Below are 16,355 nucleotides of genomic sequence, written 5' to 3'. Positions count from 1 at the left end.
AACATCACCTGTTCACAGCAGGAATCCCCCCCACCGCACCCACCAGCTGGAAAAAATGTGCAACATCCCTTGTTCTGTGGGGACGAGACTCACGTGCAAACGCGATGAAAACACCGGTGTTATGTATTTCCAAAAAAAAGTATAAAAGCAACCACCTGGGGGAAAATGTTTCATCTTTGTAAATGAAAGGATGAAAGACGGGTGGCAAGGTAATTGTTTGTTTTTAAAACAAATACTAGAGGCTTCAAATATAAATGGTTAAACTGCAAAACTGTGGCTTTTATTTCCAAACATACAATAAATAGGTCCACCACAACTAGCCTCTAACTTCATTTTACATGGAAGGATTTTAAAATTAGTTTGTGCATATTTAAAAATTAATCTTCCCTTTGCACATAATTCCATACATTACCGAACTGCATTACATACCAGCTTTATGGTCTTGGCACTGTGATGCAAGCAAGCAATTAGAAACAGAGCTTTGTGGCAAGCAAAATCACATTTTGTATTGTTGATAAAATGTACCAACAATTTCATCTATTTCTGAAGTGTACAAAAGAGTTCAGCATGTAAATGCTGAAAAGGAAGTCTTCTCCCTGTTGGGGCTGCAAGGTAAGTGGATTAATTAACTGTTCACTATTTGCTACACGATATAATTTTAATACCAAAATATCTTTACTGCATAGTAACATTCCATATTTTCAAATGCAAGAAGAAATTAAATGCAGTCTTTTTTTACTTTATTCCTCATCACAGAATTTAAAGACATTTTTAACCACAACTCTGCTTCATCACAGTGCAGAAGGCCCTTAATATTTCAAGGATTTATTCAGGCATATCTTTAATACAAAAGTAGAGGCTGAGGAAAAGCCAGAGTAGTCTATACACAATGCACAATCTGTGTACATTCTGAAGCTGTACCTCTTCAAGAACTACTTATACACTCTTCAAACAAATCCCTTTATCCAGCAATTCAAAATACTTTAGATCAGAAGTTTTATATTAGAATCAATACATTATATGCATATAAATACATTTATACCCTTCGGTTGCTAAACAACCCAGATGGCTGCAAGGATGTGACCTGAACTGGTTCTCCACTGGTCTGGGAAACCAAACTGTATTGGCAGCTAACTGTTAACCAAGAGTCACAGTAAAAAAAAAAATAATAATAAAAATAAAAAGATCTTTGCACAAGGTAAGTGTGCTACAGCATCAGTTAAGACTAGAAATAGTAGGTGATACCCTGGCACCATCAATAGGGCCAGGACTCCAATGTCTGTGAGATGCAACACACAGTAAATGTTTTCTTTCTCTGCAGATGCCCCATTCTTGTAAAGTCCCAGCAGAACAAAAACAGAAAACAAACCAAAGCAAAGCTTTTACAACTACAGATTTTCTTATGAGACAGATGCTGCAGCTTTCAAGACCAAAGTAAAAGTTTTATAGTTAAAAAAACAATCAAAAACCCCTAAAAAATAACTAGTGTGCAAGTGTGTACTTCAGAAGACAATAGCAAGGATCAATACAGACCTCAATTCAAGCTGAAACAGTATCCAAACTGTCTTACAGAAAAAATAGTTCTCACTGCAAATCTCATCTTCAGTTAACGAGTGCGCTTATATATACTTATATACACACCTGCCACACACACATGAACCCTCCTTCGGCACTGCCTGCAGCATAGCCACCAGCCACCACCAGAACGCTTCCGAAGCACGGGCAGGCCCCAGTCCTGACGCTGCATCCGAGCAGTCAGACCCCTGAGCTCCCACAGACACAGCTGCAGGAAGGTTCTTAGTCATCGGCACTGACTCACCGCCTACCAGCGAGTATTCCAGGAGCATTCAGAACAGCGAGCACTGGTGGGTGCAGCAGGAAGCCTTCTCAACTTCGTCTCTTAAAGGATACGGAAACGGTGACTCTGCGAGTATCCTCCCAAGGTGCTAGAAGTTTTAAGTTTGAAGCGTTTCTTTCTACAATGCCAGGTATACAAACGTGTATCTTTTTAAATAATATTGCACATAAAAATCATCTTAAACTTTGTAGTGAAAGCAGGGCTGAAGGACAGTGTTTTCCAAAACAGATTAAAAAGCTACCTGTACATAGTAAAGTTTTAATTTAAAGAACGCCAAGATTATTCAAAATCTAAGCACATAATACTGACGGAAAATTGTTAAATTGCACAATCTACATATAAATTACATTTGTAAATACTTAAAAGTTTTTAAACATTGAATACCCTTGATTTCACAAATCAGCTAGGTCACTGTCAAAGGATCAGCTTAATGAGTTAGAAGTACTTTCCCCCAGAAAAAAAATAGAAACAAAAAGATCTGCAGTCTTAGACGAAGCACTGGAAAGAGTTAAAGCATTTCAGCTCAGAGGTAGTGCTAAACACATCCAACTAGAAGTCCATTATATTTGAACTATGATGAAATAACGTAGTAAAATGTAGAAAGACTATAAAATTTACAAAAATAAATAGTTCTGAATGCTTTAGAAAATGCAAGAGACTTTGTTGACAAGTGTCTTGATCTGCTTTTCCGACGAAAAGAAAGCAAAGCGTGTCTCATTTTTAAAATATACCCATCTCTAGTAATGTGTCTGCATCCAGGCAATCCAACTATGCAACTTGACATATGCCAACCTGGCATAGACTCTGATATTAAAAATAAAGTGGAGGCTTTGTAAAAGATCATCTCATATGAAATTTGTTTTGCATGTAAATTCTTCTGACAAATTAAAAATTGCACATAAAAAAGTTTATTGAAAGAGGCATGAGGGGTGATAAGGGTATGTGCCTATAGTTCCACATACACCCTGGAAGGAAAAAGATGATTGCACAGTTCTGATAAATAAATATTTCTTTAAAAAAAAAAAAAAAAAGAAAGAAAGAAAAAGAAAAGGACTGCCACTTTTCTGGTTTATAAGTTTTGGAATTATTTAGAGAACCCCACTATGGACAGATTATTTTTTTACTTTGTGTTTTAAATAATTCTTTACAACTTTTCCAGTGGCTTTTATCCTGAAACCAAATGAAAGTGGCAGTCAAAAAGTATCTTTGGGTAAAACAAGTATCAGGATCCAACGAGAATTTCCATGATGTGGTCCAGCTCACTCAGATCTGTTCTGCATATTTGAATGTTGTTTGCTGAAGAAGAATTACATGATGGGAAGGTTTTCAATGGTTCTTCTGTAGCAAGAGGTGGTGGTCTGGGTGGCGTTAGCGGAGGGCAACAGAAGTCTGAGTCATACATTGAAGTGTCAATATCTTCAAAAATGTCATCTATTGCCAAATCCTTCAAGTAGCTAGTTGAATTCGAAATCTCAAAGGAACCAAAGACGCATTCGGCTCCCTTCAAATCCTGTCTATCATCTTCTAGCTTTAGACCGGCATTTTCTGGAAACTTTGGCTGGTCATCTCCAGTAGGAACCAGACAAGTAGGTGGGCTTATGTCTTCTACAAAGTCTAAATCCTTCAGAATTGATGAAATAGCAGACGACATATCATCGTCTGAAACTATCAGCAGGCTATTTTCTATCTGGTCTTCTGCAGACCGCAAGTCACAACAGTTAGACTCTTGCTGACTAATACCTGAAGGCAACTGTAGGGAAATCCCAGATGACTCCATCCCTGTGTAGCTGTGAGTACTAGGAGTAATGCCAGCGCAGACATTAACTGGCTGCTGATTACTCTCTTGTCTCATTTCCTCTTGAATTTGCCGCACCGTGTTGGCTATGAGGACAGAGCGGTGCAAGTTCGGTTCCACCAGCATTTTGTATGTCTGTAACTTGGTGAGGCACATGTTAAGCACCAGCTGCCTCTTAAGCGGATATGGCAGATTTCGACTGGAATCGAAGGCACTAGAGAGACCAGCCATATTCTCCTCATAGTCACTCAGCTTGCGTTTTAGACCTCTCCCCAACATGAACCTGAAAGAGAAACACTCTGAATTAACCTTGGGCAAGACTTCTGCAAGATCCCAACAGGCACTTTCAAAAGTCCACAGCGTACAATTTATTGGTTGACTTAGATTCTAATGCCATAGAGCACTGAAAGACAGTAAAATCCTACGTAACACTCTCATTGAGAAGATGCACTTTCCTACTCTATTGCTTCACAGGATTTTCTTCAAGAGAAAACATGACAAACACAGTAACTGCTGTCTAAAAAACAGTATTTAGAAGTTCTCAGACTGCTTTTGAAGGTTTACTTTTAACTCTGCTATGAGGATATGAACATAATTATTTAAAAATATGCTAGGTTATCTGTGTTTCTTAACCTTACCCATTTAAATTATATGGAATACAAAATTCATTAGTGATGAAAGTCGTATGTCCATATGAAATGAAATAGATGCTTATATTTAAACATTTTAAATTTAATATTCATTCGTTACTAGGCACAGTAGCTTAGAATGTAAAACTAGTTTTAATGCCCATTTTTAATCTCATTAAGGTATTCTCAACGTCTTGCTCAGTGTCTCTTTTATAGAACTCACTTCTTGGGTGACTTAAAATTGTTTTACTACAGTAAAACCACACAGCAAGACCAGTAACAGGGCCTCTTAGGGGATCCTTCTGCCCAATTCATGGCTGGGCTGCAAACTCCAAGGATTATCATCACTGCTCATGGCTACTGGTTTACAACCTGCTACTGACTTAACTCTAAGAACATCCAGCAGGAGGTTATTAAACAGAATTTTAGAAGCAACCAATACTGCTAAATAGATACAAAAAAGAAGTAGAACTTTGTTGGTTCCCACTTGCTCTATGTGCTTTTGCACTGAAATACAGGCAGGTCTGTAACAGTGACACCAAAACTAATTGTGGGCATGCACACCTAAAATACAGGTGATCCAAGCAAAATACATGCTTGAATGACAACTACCCAGCATCGAAATACAAAGTGTTTTATTTAGTAGGGACAACGCACACTAAGCAACCACTTGTACACACAAGGAAAATAAGTATACCATGAGCAGGAAACACTGGCAAAATCTTGATTACATACATCATGTTCCCATGGAACAGAGACCTCACTCCCACACAATTAACAAAAATTAAGCAATCATAAATTAGACACCCCGTGGCAGATTTAGGGCAGATCCTTCATACACAGCGATCCAGACACTGCATGCTGCAGAGGGCCTCCCAACTTCCTTTTCACGTGAGCACTGCATACTGCCAGCAACAGCTCAGCTGATTGCTGCAGCTGCCAGCTGCCAGACTTTTGGGGACAAGGAGATGGCAGCAGGATAAAGCTTCTTTTACTTTTGGGATTTCTCCAGATTTGCAGGAAGCACTGCAGGGCTCCATGGCTACATTCATCTGCCTGGACTAGGCTGGTGGAGAACTCAGCTCCTCTGGAGGAACAATTCTGCCGAAGTTGCAAACTTTTGAAGTTCAAAATGTAAGTTTAAATTTTGTAAGTTTGAAAGTGTGCTTTACTCCAAAGTTTTCTGCTGAACCTCCACAGCAGCAGCTGAATCTCTTAAAAAAAAAAAAAAAAAAAAAAAAAAAAGGTTTCTGAATGTGGCTGCCTCTTCATATCAGTGATCCTCCCACCCCATCTCAGCATCCTACCTAGAACCAACAGAGCCAGGCAGCGCTGAGCACTCAGAACATCAGCACCAAATACAATAATTGGAAGGACACTGGGGGGGCTGTGTGTGTGTGTGCGCGTGTGCCAGGTATCCCCAGCAAAGCTATCAACAATGCTGCCAGCAACCGGTAACTTCAGACACAATCTAAGGAAAACTACAAGTTATACAGGACTTTGCAATAAGACCGTTACTAAATATACTAACTCGTGACGTATCATGGAGATAAATACTGTCTGCAAATGATTGGAAAAAAAATCCAGAAAATTATTAATTCTCCATTTTAAGTAGCACTTAAATGCTGTGCTACCTAAGGCATGCCCAGACTGTGTATGAATAGAGAATAAAACCATACATCAAAACAGTTACGTGCTCTCTGTGTGCCATCCTTCCCATATTAGCTGTTTTCCTTTTCTCTCCACTAACGCAGACCAAAGTCCATGCTCGTAAGGCAAGTAAATGAAGACCAGACACGGAAGACTAATTCTGTCATTTTATATATTCAGAAGACTTGTTTTTGCCACTTTACTGCTTTTAATACATTTTAAAGTATATATTTACACTATGTTATACACACAGGGAAAACTAGACTTATCTGTTTGAATTATATAAATAGTTAATTTCTAACATATCAAAAATGTGGTCTTTACTTTCTGTACACAAGCTTAAGAGCAAGCAAACTTGCATAAGCGAGGATATATAATTTCACAAGAACAACTTAAAATCAAATGTTTAACTTTTAAAGTCATACAGTAGTCTAATTAGACTAAATATTTAACGCTTATATACACAGACACCTTTTCCTTTCCTCAAATTTCCCTCATAAAAAATTGTCCTTGAGCATTCTAGAAATACATAACAAAGTTTGAGTGTCACAGTATCTTGAACTATAAAAATTAAATTCAAGAAACTTTATTTGCTCCAACTTCAACTGTTTCTAGTTAACAGATTCCCCAGATGTCTGAGAAGGTGTTTTACAAACATGCTCCTATTTTACGTTTCATAAATTCTGCCTGTTTACTATGACTTTCCCCTAACTTCAAGTCTCCCCTCCAGGAGGGAGGTGATTTCAGAGGATACATAAAAATTTGAAAAGAGCTAATAAAACCAGAGTACCACTGGTACAGTGGGCTTGAAAATGACTAGTGTCATGGTTGCTACAGGAGACATTAAATTTCAGTTCTTGTCAAACACACTCAGCTGCTGACCTACAAAAGATACAAAGCCCCTTTGTTACCAGCTAATCTACATTTTATCAGGCCTTTTGCTTTACTTTTTAGCATAAGAATTTCTGACAGGGTCATATTCTTAAACTACCTCATACTTTATAAGCAATTTGCCCTTTTGTAGCATTGTGTGTTAAAACACAAACCCCAAAACCAGAACTCCTAAGCCAGTCAAATACTCTCTTTTGGCAGTGCTACTTTGTGATATATCAATCACATTAATTAATTATGCAGTGTTCCCCTCGTTTCAATTTTTATTACTAGTAAAAACAACTGAATCCACACAACAAAAACTACGTTTCCATGTCGATGCATATTAGTGCTTGCTGGGTGCAGCTGGCAGTCCTACCAGAACCACACAGCCCACTTCAAGAAGCACAAGTTCGGCACGGTAAAGTACAAAGAGGGCACCTAGAAATCACACTTTCCTTACTCCTGTCCAATTCTAGGAACCTACTGAGATCTCAGAACACTGCATCTGGTGACAGGATTTTGGCACACGCCAATCTGATAACTCTGTAATTTGTAAGAAAATAAACTGAACAAAAATTAAACTTTATGCCAAGTTCTAACGTGAAGTCTACGTGTAGCTGTTCAACAATAAATGAGGCAAACTGTAATTCTTTCCTTGACCATTAAGAAGTTAAATGACCACATTTTTAGAATCTTTTGTCATGGAAAAAAAATAATAATTAAAAAAAAAACCAATAAGGAATGGAAGATCTCAGAAACTTTTTCTGTTTTTTCTCATCTTCTCTCATTGTAGTAATGCAAACTGAGCCACGGGCCATTTATAGCAAAATGCTTTTTTATTTTAAGTTATTCTGTGGAAAATGAAGCAAAGTGAATTCAACATTTAGAAGTGCCAAACTTTCGACTTATGTCAATGAAGGAGTCTATACATAAAATTCTGCCCCTGACAGCACGTTCCTCATTTACTTCCAGTTCCATGGAGTCCATTTCATAGAAACTCCTCCCTGCTAAGATGAGAAGAAGCCTCCATGCTCTGTAATCCTACACTGTACCCGAGCTGGAAAAAACTTGGAGGGAAGAGGCACGTCACTGGCTGGCAGATCCGCACGGAATACCAAACAAACAGGCCTGGTCAGAGCTTGCAGCTACTCAGAAGAAACATTCCAGCCTACCAAGAAAAATTCACATTGCGACGTGTTGTGGACAATACAGGACTCGTGCCACCATTTCAGAGGAAAAACACAGCTCCATCTGTCACGGGGTCTGATAGTGCAGTGCAGCTGCCACTGACACATGGTTAGGAAGTGCAGCTGGAAACAGTCACAAAGAAGAACACAGCACGTGAAAACTCTTAATTACTTCTACTTGGGCAAACTACTAAATTTCTTCTTCCTCACCTTCCAAAAACATTTTAAGAACAAGTTAAACAACATTTAGAATCTGGAACTGCACAGAGCTTTTCATTTTTAGCACAGAAAAGCTTCAAAAACCATGAGCATATAAAACATGACTGGCACAGTTAAAGTTGTCTAAACACATACTTTTCAGGCATAAAACAAGCACTCCAGCTAACTACACAAGAATTACTCATTTTCCATTAAAGACTGTTTAAGTGGCAAGATCACCAACAGAGTGCTTGGCCTGCACTAGGCGGGAGGTCAAAATTATTTCATCAATAGCGGTCCCTTCTGGCTTCTCTTCCAAAGTTATTAAATTCAAATTTGCTATTTCTTGTCATACAGACAGCATTGCATTTTTCAGCCTAAAATTGTCTCGGGTGATAAACGACTGTTCCTCACGAGACGCAAGTGTTAGATTTGAGTAGGCGCAAGCACCCCAGGAGTGAAAGCTGTCTGTCCAGTTTTCAGTAAGGGAGATCTGCTAACTTGTATTCACATCAAAATTAGAGACTCCTTGCTATTGTAATTTAGGTAATTCTCTTTCAGAGTCTCCTTTGGCTCATAACCATGGAAAATAACTAACAGTAAAGCCTGCTAGGAGTCTCCTCAGATCAGAGGCTCATGTTAGTGACTGACTGAAGCTGATTGATAACCTGATTTGATGCTCTCCTCTCTTCCCTGGACACATTTCACAAGCACGCATCTATCTGCAGGGAACGTGAAGGAAGACAAACATCCCCACAGCTAATGGATATTTCTCAGAATTATTCAACAGATTCTGCAGACTGGTTTTAATGGTATCCTTCCCCTATCCCCCATAGGTTTTAGCATAGGTGACAACTTCATTAAGCTTTAATTAAGTGGTGGGATGGGTCTTGACTAGTACTGCCTGTATCAGAAGCTGCCCAGAAGAAAGGTGAGGCTGAAGGTACAGTTAACAGACACAGCAGAAATCCTTTCCTCCCATCCGGACTTAACACTGATCGCTTAAACATGACTTACGTAACCCTGTAAGCCGTCAGACTACACAGAACAGCCTATCTGATCTGGTGTCCTCAGCAAACGTTGGAGATCCCCACACCACTACTCCTTGGCTGTGAGCAGAAATCAAGAGGAAGGAGGGGAAGGAAGGGAAGGAAAACACCTTTAAAAGACATGAAAGGAAAAAGTAACCTGGACCAGAATACATTTTTAAATCCACAAAGATGTATTTAAGTCTCCCCCTCCCCGCCCTGCCCCATTTTAGCCAAGATGAGTAACTGCTGGAGGTGGCTAAAAATGTACATATGGGGAGGAGTGCAGTCCTACCAGCTTACTCCCATACCTAAGCTCCTATGTAACCACGTCTCCACAGGAGTTAGAAACAACCAGAAAAGAGCTGCTCAGAGAAGGGAGAGCTGATGTCAACTTCTGGTCACAAAATCCCAACCTGTAACACACCTAGGTCTTTCTGTTACTGCTGAAGCAGCTAGAATACAGAACCAAGACATGCTACTGTTAAGACTTTAAAAAGAGTAAGAAAACCACCAACAACAAAAATAGAAAACATACCTATGGATGCACCTAACATCCCTTCCCACATTTTGCAAATAAAAATATGCGGAAGAGTATTCATTTAGAACAGGAAAGAAACGAGAGGAAGAGTAAGCCAAGCCCAGCATTACAGCCTGGAATTCATAACCTTCCCACTGTCACTTCACTATTTTTGGAAGAAGTGAACAAATATGTATCATACAACAATATTTCAGGGACTCAAATACTGTTTACCAAGCACTTCTGAGTGAGTTTTACCTTGATTTAGAAGTTAGACGGAACTCCCCCCCCCAGCTATTTGTATCATGTCTAATTAATTTTGAAAATTCCTGCATTTAAAGGTCATCTTTCTATGTTCCTTACTCTCGCTTTTTTCATACAGCACTGGTAAGAGATTTGCTTTATAAACTACCATGACTATCTTAGTTTCAGGGCCCAACATTTCACTCTGGACAAGAAGGTCCTCTGTTATGATGTGTACTTTCCACGAGTTAAAAACAAGTGGCTCTGGGCCATTTACAACAGTAAATGAAACATATTCTTAGCAGCTGATATCTGTCACTAGAGGCTGATGTATAAATGTACTGAGGCAATATCAGTGTTAGGCAGAGAAAAACTTTCATACTTACACAAACACAAAACCAGTGTCACTCCTCTCCACTTGTGACTGTAGTTCCACACCAACAAAGCTCACAAACGTATGTTTTTAATACGTGTGTGTTTAGCCGGTATTTTTCAGGAAACTGATATATTTTTTTTCTAATTTTTTTTTTTTTAAGCAGAAAGAATGGTCTGGAATCATTTAATCCAAGGATCAATAACAGGTAGCAAAGCTACCACCTGATCAAGAGTTACAAAATCTGAAAACTTCACAAATAAAACAAGATCATAATTAAATGAGTACCTACAGGAATCCAAACAAGCATGGTTCCACCTAAGCAAAATCTTACTGAAGAGAACTATAAATGTGATGACAAACCTCTTTAGAGCTTGTTCTAATCAACTGAACAATTCTCAATTTACTTCAAATAGAGAGATACTGAATGCATTCACCTAATTAATACTGGCATGTATTTTAGGGTTACGGTGACCTAAATAAAGGTCCATTAAGAACAAAAGTCATAGCTTATAAACAATGTCAAATTTGCATGCCCATACTTAGAAATACAAGATCAGACCATTAACAGTAAATGCAACCAAAAAAATACCTTTTCCTGATAGAAAAACAAACAAACAAACAAACAAAAACATTAATCTTTAGCTCTCTGTATGGGATATTCATGTAACTTTGAATAGCCAGCTCAGAAATCACTTCCATTTTCCCTAACAGAGCTGCCTACAGCAACCTTTCTCCAGTATCCAAAGTGCCTTCTCTCACAAGAAGCCTGTAATACTGTGCAAAGTCCACGGGCACGTGGTAGAAAAACTGCATCAGCTTCAACAGCTGCACAGTGGGCCTCGCTATAAGATTGGGGCCTTTGTTAACAAGGATCCAATGCAATGATCTTTATTAAGATCATTTTTACTAATTTTTGTTACGTTATAGCACTGTCTCATTATAAAGGAAAAAATGAATTAAAAATTCAAATTCAGAATGTTCAAACCAAAGAGCTTATACTATTCAACAAGCCTAAAGCACTTCACTTCAGATTATATACCACAATTTTAAACATTATTATTCAGTTTACCATTCCAACCCACAAAAATAACATCTATAGCTGATTATCAGAACATGGGCTATCCACGTAAGATATGATTCAATAAAAGTACACAAGTAGTTACCCTCAGAAAATTGAAAGGAGTCCAGGCAGGAAGATTCCAGATTTTGCATAAAGTGTGGTCATCCAAGAGTCTTGAACTATGCACAAGTCCAAGCCATCCACAGAGGTAGGAGGATGTGACTTAAGGAGAAAAACAAAGAAAAAAAAGGAATATTTCATTACTATGATTGTTTTTAAAACCTGAATTATTAAACAAACAATTCAGTACAACTTTAAAAATTATTTCTGCTAAATCCCACTAAAGCAGTCAAACTGAAATAAGAAAAAATGAAGTTCATTAATGAACTGAAGTAAGAGAACCTCATAGTTTCACCTATGAGCACATGAAATGTGTTCATAATTTAATACTACAGAAGAGAATGCTGATCCTCCAAATGTTAGGCTTTGGAGTGAAAACTTGCACTGACACCTCTTCAGGTTCCTGAACACTACTGGAATTTGTAATAGTTTCAGAAATCATGAATCAGGAGAGCCTATACCACGAACTGTAAATAAGTACATTTCAGAATTAGCCCCTAATGTTTACAGACTGTAAAAGTTCAGTTTTTATGAAATTCCCCAGATTTCCTCATTTTCATCACTCACAAAACCCCTACAAGAAGATAACTGCAGTATACTCTTTAATTGCAAACTATATTCAGCATATCATCATTTTCATCAAAACCCTGATAAAGCAGCATTTGCAATTTGCCAACAGAGTACACAGATTAAATCATGGATTAGACCAAGGCACTGGAAACTGTGGGACACATAAAAAGGGTGAAGTGACTGTAAACTATGAAGGAGGCTAGGAGATACAGAAGGAATTGTACAATCCATGCCCTTGAGGTCTCACCTCTACCTGGAGAACCCACGTTCCTCAGTTCCAAGGATAAAAGCCCTTATGCAGGCTAGCAGCCCTCTGTCTGTATTGCATCTGACACGTTTGTGTGTGTGCAGCGTAAGACAGGTACACACAGAGACCCACCCCCCAGCTGCAGTGCTCCAATCACTTTACAAAGTTACCACAAGAGCAAAGATCAATAGTTAGCCGGATGATTGTGAAAGACTGCATTTAAGAAACAAGAATTCATGTTATTTTACAACTCTTTAGTGAAAGCCAGTCTTGTATTTAGGCAGATGGAGCAGTAAATGAATACAGTTCATTTTCCACAGCGACTCATTGCCTGGTGCTACCAAAGGGCTCCTCCGTTTACAGATTCTTGGAGCTGAAAAGATGCAGTAAAACAGCAGCAAGATGCCCCTGACCTAACAATGCTAAATCTAACCCACAGTAATAAATACAGCAGTAGCCCCTTCCTCCTCTCAGAAACTGGCTTCTTTCCTATCCTAAGATGATCCATATTATATGTGGTTAAAAAAATAAGGAAAAAAAAGAAAAACAGAGAAATGAAAATTCATTATCTTTTTTGGCTTGAAACAGCAAGAGCTTAAAAGGTCAATACTGAGGTTTATTAAAGTGTACTTGCTAAGTCACAGGGGGGAGGAGAACACTCAGTGACTGCATTTTCTCTGCACTTAAAACATTTGTCCTTTCGTTTTCAAGTGTGAAATCTTTTGAGCATTAAAGAACTCTCTCAAAAAAAAAAAAAAAGGCTGACAAGTGCATCAGAACATTTAAAAGTTTTTGACTCCAGCACCTTAGTTAAGAAAAAGTCCAAAAGTCTTTGATATAAAAATGAATGCTGTCCCCTGTATTTTAAAAGTCTGACCTTTTACTAGAAGAAGGTGGAGTCCAAAGAGTTATCAAATTTGACTCCTTCATTATATAATGCACAGAAATTGTTCAGAATTAACTGTGGGGGTTGTGATTTTTCCCCTACATTTTTTCATAGGGGAACGAGAGACAGCAAGGAGCACAGAGGTAAGGTTACTAGATTTAGATTTTACAACCTGTTATTAAAAAAAAAAAAAAAAACTTATACAAGACACACGGTAGCTGTAAATCGCTATGAATAATACACGCAGCAGATTATTTTTTTCCCCTTTCATTTTCCTCCACCGCCTTCCCTCGCACTCCTCAGCTACCTGTCTTGGGGTCCCTTCAGCGAGCCGAGCCCCCAGCCTTTATTTTCGGGGCACTTCCCAACGGGGCACCCGGGGCCTAAAGCGGGCAGGACGGGCTCCGGGCGGCGGGCACCGAGAGTTCAGCTCCCCCCTCATAATTCCAGTGGGGTCCCCTCAAAGTTAGGTGCCCCCCCCCTCCCCCGGCAGGGCCGTACCGGGCGGTGCCCCCCCCTCCCTTTCACCCCGTGCAGGGCCCGGCCCGGCCGTGCCGCCAGGCTCGGGGCCGGCCCTTCCTGCACCCCCCCCCCTCCTCAGGTCCCCGCGGCCATCCCGGGCGGCGAAAAGTTGCGCTCCTCCCCCTCCCTGCCCCCCGGCGCTAATTATAACCGCGCTAACAACTTCCAGCCCCCCCCCACCCCCTCTTCACCCCCTCTTCCCCCCTCCCCCTCCCTAACGGTCCCGCTCCCCTCAGGGGCTCCCCTCAGCGCCCCCCCCTCCCCTTTTTTTCAGCCGTTGCCCCCCTCAGGGCGCCACCGCCTCACCTGCGAGCCGCTCCGCGCCGTGCCAAGGCAGCCGGCCGGGCTCCCTGCGGCGGGGCTGGGGCTCCGGGAGGCGGAGGCGGGCGCCACCCCCGCCGGGCCCCGGCAGCCTCCGCCCCTGCCGTCCCCTCCCTCCCTCCGCCCGCCCAAGGCACCACAGCGGCGGCGGGGTGGGGAATGAGGGGGGGGGTGAGGGGGCAGCGCACGCCGCCAGCTGGCCGCGCTCCCATTGGCTGGCGGCCCTCGCAATCTGCCCGGCAACCATTTTCTGACTGGTCCGCGAGGAGGGAGGGGAAGGGCTGCGGCTGGCCGCCCAATGGGAAAGGGAGGAGAGCGGAGGTGGGCGGGGACAGCGCGAGGCGTCGCCCAATCAGGAGGCGGGCGCCACTGAGTCCACCCCGTCTCCCCCCCCCCCCCCCCCGGGCCGCGGCCCCTCCCTCACGGCGCGGCCCGGGACAGGACAGACCCCCCCCCCCCGCCTCAGAGCGCCTTGTCCCAAACCCGCCCGATTTAACCCCAAAGCAGCGCTCCCACACCTCCCGCTGCCCGCGCGGCTGGCAAGCGAGGCGCGCACGTCTCTGCCCAGCGATAACACGAGGGCAAACATTGCGAAACGCTCCCCGAAATGCGCACTTTTACCCCTTTTTCTTCATCCCCCCCCCCCCCCTTCGTGCCCCCGCCCCTGCTGCCCCCGCTCCCCCTGAAGCTCTCGGCCCTGTGGGGTCAGTTTTGTCACCCATTTCGGTTTTTTTTCACCACAAAAGGGCACTCGTGCCTCCTCCAGCTGTGTTTTTTGGGGAAAGTCAGTTCGGTCTCGTAGGCGCCCTGAGGAGGCTGACATGGCCTGGGTCCAGCCCATGGCTCTGGGTTTACAGCCCCCAACCTCCACAGAAGCGACAGCGGTTGTTGGCAGAGGTTTCTGTCACTTTTTCCGCTTGTGTGAAATGTCAACAGGAGGATTCACGCAAGAGCACTGGAACCCAGCTCGGTGACTGCTCCATCCCACACAACTCGTGCCCTGAGCCAGAGCACGGTGCTGCCTCATGGGCTCCCAGAAACCGGAGCTTTTGCCTCAAATTGTAGAGCTTGCTTGACAAAACCCGTACTTCCTCAAAAGATACCATGCTCTACCAGTCCTTAATGCTCTCCCACATCTTCTAACAGTCCTAAATGCTCTCCCATTTTGCTTTAAACTAACCTAGAGGCAAACAGGAGACCCAGCAATATGAATTTTTTATGATTAAAACACGGTCTTTCAGTCTGACTCGCAGTCACCATCGCACACCAGGATACCATCCTCACACACAGCGTTTTTGCTTTTGCAGCGAATTTCGCATGAACCAGAAAAAACACACCCAGGGTCTCTATATAACTCATCCGAAAGGACTACTGGGGGTCTGCCGCTTCTACTTACCTTAGCACCAGGCAGCTAGACAACAGTTCCAGGAACACAGGAACTACTGAAGACTGGTTTCTTATGGATTTATGTCTGTGATTAATTGACTCTGTGTCTAAGGTACTTAAAAAAATGTCTCTCTGCCTTATCTGGATTACTGGATGTCAGTACAGTACACGGTTTCTTGTGCTCTTTCACCTGCGCACTTGTAAAAAATAGTTTTCTAAACATACAGCAAAATCCAGTTAAATTAGCTATTCTGAAGCTGAACGGCAGAACAATCATGCTATGTCACACTCCCACAGGAAAACGGGGAAGAAGAGTGCCTTGTTAGTTTTACCACCTCCTTTGAAGCCTCTATGAACTAGTAACTAATCCTACACTTACTCAAAATTAAAAAAAAAAAAAAAAACAACATGATCCCAGATAGAAATTTTTGTTTGAAAACACATTATTGAAAATTTGTCTGAGTTTTAAGTTAACCATTATTCTGTTTTGCCACAAGTAGCCTGATTAACAACAAAAGGTGCTTTCTCTCCATACCTTTCAAAGCAAGCAGAGGCACAGAAGCAAACCACATTACTGGGCTTCAATTAAAAACATAACCATTCAAAAATTTAATCCTAAACTTCAGTCAATTCACAGTAAATAAATAATTAAATCCACCTGGTACTCGTCTCACATTTCCCTCAAACACACAGAAGTGAATTTGTTGTAAGCACTGCTTTTGTCCTCTGAGCGTTAAACTCTTTTGGTGTTTCTTCAAACAAGATAACCTACTCTTCCTTAGAGTCTCATTTTGGAAATTTGCACAACCGGAGACCAAAATTACATTTTCTTGATCTCCAAAACTTGTCTGTCAGGGGCACATGAGAATTACGATGCACGGTTCCC

General features: G+C 41.5%; 1 protein-coding gene across 4 annotated transcripts; it reads right to left on the bottom strand.

The window, feature by feature from the left end:
* Positions 1-251: 251 nt before the first annotated feature.
* On the bottom strand, positions 252-14,396 carry LOC101799320 (SERTA domain-containing protein 2). 4 transcript variants are annotated; one of them, XM_038179373.2, is made up of 3 exons: positions 14,069-14,240; positions 11,521-11,639; positions 252-3,936 (listed from the first exon to the last, which is right to left on the bottom strand). In XM_038179373.2, the coding sequence occupies exon 3, from the start codon at positions 3,930-3,932 to the stop codon at positions 3,081-3,083; it is 852 nt and encodes a 283-aa protein (XP_038035301.1). In that variant the 5' UTR covers positions 3,933-3,936; positions 11,521-11,639; positions 14,069-14,240; the 3' UTR covers positions 252-3,080. The 4 variants fall into 4 exon arrangements, 3 of the variants coding, with proteins under 3 accessions (XP_038035301.1, XP_038035302.1, XP_038035303.1); XM_038179374.2 differs by lacking the exon at positions 14,069-14,240 and adding an exon at positions 13,548-13,726; XM_038179375.2 differs by lacking the exon at positions 14,069-14,240 and adding an exon at positions 12,355-12,378.
* Between the last annotated feature and the right edge of the window lie 1,959 nt (positions 14,397-16,355).

This window comes from Anas platyrhynchos, chromosome 5 (genome assembly GCF_047663525.1).
Source record: "Anas platyrhynchos isolate ZD024472 breed Pekin duck chromosome 5, IASCAAS_PekinDuck_T2T, whole genome shotgun sequence".
Lineage (NCBI taxonomy): Eukaryota > Metazoa > Chordata > Aves > Anseriformes > Anatidae > Anas > Anas platyrhynchos.
This window is presented reverse-complemented; position numbering and strand designations above follow the sequence as displayed.